The 4634-nt window shown below is 47.8% G+C and overlaps 1 protein-coding gene across 1 annotated transcript in view; it reads right to left on the bottom strand.

The window, feature by feature from the left end:
• Positions 1-234: 234 nt before the first annotated feature.
• The window catches only part of LOC308696531 (protein NLRC3-like), a gene marked incomplete at its 3' end in the record, with an annotated part of 54263 nt that continues 49863 nt past the window's right edge, over positions 235-4634 (bottom strand). Inside the window, exons 6-7 of the mRNA XM_081375323.1 lie at positions 882-928; positions 235-806 (exon numbers count right to left, since the gene is read on the bottom strand). Of these exons, the coding sequence (XP_081231449.1) occupies positions 235-806; positions 882-928 (619 nt within the window). The remainder of the gene's footprint in view (positions 807-881; positions 929-4634) is intronic.

Here is a 4634-nt window from a genome sequence, read left to right as displayed (position 1 = left end):
TCATCTGAAGGATTTTAAAAACACATTGTGCACAAATAAAGTGTGTGAATATCAATAACGCTGATAATGCAGAAACACACACAATCAGTTACACAACTGGAAAAATGGCAATTTAGTGTGTGTGTGTGTGTGTGTTTATGTAATTACACACTTCTGATAAAAATTTAAATGTGTTAATGGTTGCACATTTTCTTTGCAAAATTGTTACAGTGTGTGTGTGTGTGTGTGTGTGTGTCAGTCAGAGTGTGTTTGTTGTTTAATGTGACACAGAGACACTGAATAGTTATTATAATAAACATTATAAAGTCCAAATCCAGCACAGAGGGGTTCAGTGAATGTGTGTGTGAATGTGTGTAAGTGTGTGAGTGTGTGTGTGTCAGAGACGCTGTAGAAGGACAGAGTGCCGGCCGACACGTCCACAAACACTCCTGCTCTCTTACAGGATCCTGGACCAGCAGAAACAACAGTGGAGTTATTATTGTGAAGGACAGAGATTGAGTGATCAGAGCGGCTCAGACTCCAGGACTTCTCATTCCGTCCAAACACACAGTCATCACTCCTTCCTTTCCTCTTGATTCCTTTATATGACACTGATATATCAGGACGATCTCCACTCCATTCAGCCTCCCAGTAACAGCGTCCAGTCAGACTCTCTCCACACAGAACCTGAGGAGGCCACCCATCAAATCTCTCTGGATGATCAGGATACGACTGACTCTCATACACACGCGCCACCTTTCTGTTCTCCTCAGACAGAACGAGATGAGTGTGTGCTGTGTTTGGATCCAGTGTGAGATCAACGGCATCTGAACACAAGAACACACACATTACAACAGCAACATTTACAACAACACACACTAAAACTGTGTTTGAGGACTTACATCTGTGTAGTCTTGATGTCATCATGAACTCTCCACAGTGATCCACACTAGAAAACACACACACACACACACACACACACACACACACACACACACACACACACACACACACACACACACACACACACACAAAATAATTAAACAAAACTTTAATTAAAGTACACTTATGAGTCGTATTCAATATTAATAAATTATAGTTCCCTTTCGTAAAGGGAACTCCCGCTGCATCGATACTCGATACTTTGGGGAATGCCTTCGGCATGAAGCGTCTGAAGTCAACTATGGAACTATTCCAATCTTGATTGAGGCAACGTCACCCGTGACGTCGCATGTGACGGTGATCCGGAAGCTACAAAAGGGTCACAGGAACCAGGAAATGTTAGCTTCTGGTCTTCAGCAAGCGCTCTATGTCATCTTGTCTGTTCTATTTGGTGTTGTTTGTCCCGTGAAAAGAGTATTATTTATGGCGAAAAAAAAAAAGAGAAGCTATTCAGGCAGTGTGTGTCCCCTTGCCCACGTTATTTAAGCGAGGATGACACACACACGCTTTGTGTAGTTTGTCTGGGAGTGGAGCATGCACGGGCGGTGCTCGAGGGCGCTGTCTGTGCAAACTGTTTTCAATGAAAAAGCTCCGCTCCCGTTTGAGCCTGTTCGATCAATTAGATCAGGCTCGCGTTTCCAGTGCATCAGGTCCCGCGTCTGTTGAGGCAGCGCGCCGCTTGTATGCATGTGATTCGCACGTGGGGCTGGATTATAATACTGAGACGGTTGCGACCCTTTCTCAGTGTTTATTAACCAGCTCCACTGGTCTCGCGCACGGTTCGGAAGCCCGCGCTGCGGCTTCTTCCGACCGTGTTAAAGACACAGCGTTTGATTTATCTGGCTCCGAGGAGTTAAGATATTATCTATTAACACTGAATCACGTGAATATGGGGATTCGCCACCCCATATTCCCGTTAGTGAGGAGTTGCTGGAGGTTGTAATCAGGGCAGTGGTTAAATTAAATGTTAAATGGCCATATAATAAGAAGGAAGCGACTAAGAAAAATAAAATGAATGAGCGCTTCCTGCAGACCCAGTCACAATCTCCGTGTCAGAGCCTTCCCTTTTTTCACTGATCTCCATACTGAGGTATCAAGATCGTGGAAAAATCCATTTTCATCTCAATTATTTTCCCCCATGTATATATTTACTCATCCATTAGGGAATCTAATGAAAATGGTTATTAGGTGATGGCTCGGGTTGAGGAATATTTTGCGAAATATTTTCTCCCTGACATTGCGTCACCCCTGATAGCTCAGACACTTCCCTTCAAATCTCGTACATCGAATTTGTTAGGGAAAGCATATATGGCGGTGGTCGAGCTGGTGCATGCCCACACACGATGGGGTTATTACAGGCATACCCGGCTGACCTCCTCAAGCAGGTGGACTATAACTGGGAGGTCTCACTCTATATTACTGAATTTTGTAGAGTAGCTGACTTATCTCTCCGTATTATTAAAGAGACGGCCCGTGCTATTGGCCGTTCTATGGCAGCACTAGTCGTCTCAGAGAGACATTTATGGCTTAATCGATTGTGGATCGGGGAGAAAGACAGGGCTTTCCTTCTCGATGCTCCACTTTCACCTTCTGGCCTCTTTGGTGACGCGGCAAGAACCGTTGTCGAGAGGCTTCAGGAGACAGAGCGACAATCAGCTATCCCCAGTTGTCAGTCCAGGTCTCATGGGGTTGCTGCCAGGGGGTAGCCTCATGGGACAGCCGCCAGCTCCTCATATTTTGAGAGGGTTCCCTCTTGTGCCCCCCCGTATAAGGCTTGGGGCCAGAGGAAACATTCTCGCACGAAGCTCTCCATACCGAAGACAGGTCTGAGGACTGTCTCTCGGGCTAAGACGGCTTCAACTAAGAGGTCTTGTCGTAACACGCAGACCCTTATGGGCGTTCCCCCAGGAGAGCGAGTACAGGAGTCTCGCCCCCTTATGCAGCCCTTAGGAAATCGATGTTCGCTTCCCGCCGCCGATGGCGCTTCGGGACACATCGGCTTCCAGCGAACACAAATCGCAGTATCTGCCCGAAGACGTTGCGGCACTGTCGAGTTCGCCGCCTCTCAGGAGGTCTGTAGAGAGCATATTTCGGTTAATTCCTGCCAGTTAGCTGCTTCAGGTCACCGAAGCCATTTGGAAATTTATAGCCGAGGCCAGTCTCGAGGGACTGGTCCCCATAATGGCATATTTAGACACCCCGAGGGGTCTTCAAAATATAGCCTAGGGGGTCCTGCTTACAGTGGAGCTAATATACAAATATTATCTTCTAAGGGTGGTTCACATGTCGGCCAGCCCCAAGCAGGGTCGGTTTTTGGAACAGGAAGTCTAGTCCCTCTTAACACAGGAAACCTCAAAGTGGGCTCTTCCTTGGTTTACGGGAGCCCGGGTTCTACAGCTGGCACTTCATAGTTCCTATGAGGGGGGGAGTTAGGCCTTACTTTGGATCTCAGGGTACTGGATCAACCTCCGAGGGGGTTCAGATTCAAGTTACCGACTGTCAGTCAGACCAGCTCCGAGGACTGGTCTGTCTTGATAGATCCACAAGCTCCTTAACTCCTCTTTCCCTTCTAACCCCATCACAGGAAGTTTCCGAGATCCGCTTTTGGGGGGAAAAGCGCATCAGTTCTGGACTCTTCCAGTCGGCCTAGCCTTATCCCCTCGCACCTTCACTAAATGTATGGACATGGCCCTTGCTCCATTGAGACTTCAGGGGGTCCGTATCTTATAGATGACTGGCTCATTTTGGCTCAGTCAAAAAGAACTAGCAATTCAACATCGAGATGTTGTTTTGCGCCATCTGAGGTGCGTGGGGTTGAGACTCAATGTGAAGAAAGGTTCCTTAACTCCTCTTCAGAGGACTACGTCCCTGGGAGTAGAGTGGGACTTAGTCACAATGCGGGCACAATTGTCTCCTGCTTGTATAAATACTATCTTAAACACAATGAAGAGTATTAGGTTAGGCCAGGCTATCACTGTCAAACACTTTCAAAGAGTTTTGGGTCTTATGGCTGCAGCTTCCACGGTAGTACCCTTTGGTCTGCTCCATATGAGGGCCTTGCAGTGGTGGCTCAGAAACAAGGGATTTTCTCCTCTGGGAAACCCTTTTCGTACGATCAGAGTTACGCGCAGATGCCTTCGTTCTCTTGTCGTATGGAAGAAACCATGGTTCCTGTCTCAGGGCCCGGTTTTGGGAGCACCATGTGAGAGAAAAACTCTGACCACGGATGCGTCCCTCACGGGCTGGGGTGCGGCTATGGAGGGCCGTTACACCCGAGGTACTTGGAAGGACCATCATCTCACATTGTATATTAATTGCTTGGAGATGTTGGCTGTATTTTTTTGCCCTGAGGCACTTCCTTGTAGACCTCAGAGGCCATCATGTTCTTGTTAGGACAGACAATATGTCGGTGGTCTCTTATATCAACCGCCAAGGAGGTTTGAGATCTCGCCCTCTTTGTAGACTGGCGCATCAAATTCTTCTTTGGTCCCAGGACAAATTTCTCTCTGTCAGATCTATTTATATTCCTGGGGTTGAAAATATGGGAGCAGGCATCCTGTCGAGGCAGGGGCCGAGGCCCGGGGAATGGCGGCTCCACCCTGAAGTGGTTGAGCTTATATGGAGAGAGTTTGGCCGGGCGGAGGTTGACCTGTTCGCTTCTCATGAGAACTCTCATTGCCCGCTCTGGTACTCTCTCTCACATCCAGCTCCTT

The sequence above is a fragment of the Scardinius erythrophthalmus genome (genome assembly GCF_964197995.2).
Source record: "Scardinius erythrophthalmus genome assembly, chromosome: 1".
In the NCBI taxonomy this organism is placed as follows: Eukaryota; Metazoa; Chordata; class Actinopteri; order Cypriniformes; family Leuciscidae; genus Scardinius; species Scardinius erythrophthalmus.
Note: the sequence above shows the minus strand (reverse complement) of the source record. Positions and strands in the feature narration are given on the sequence as shown.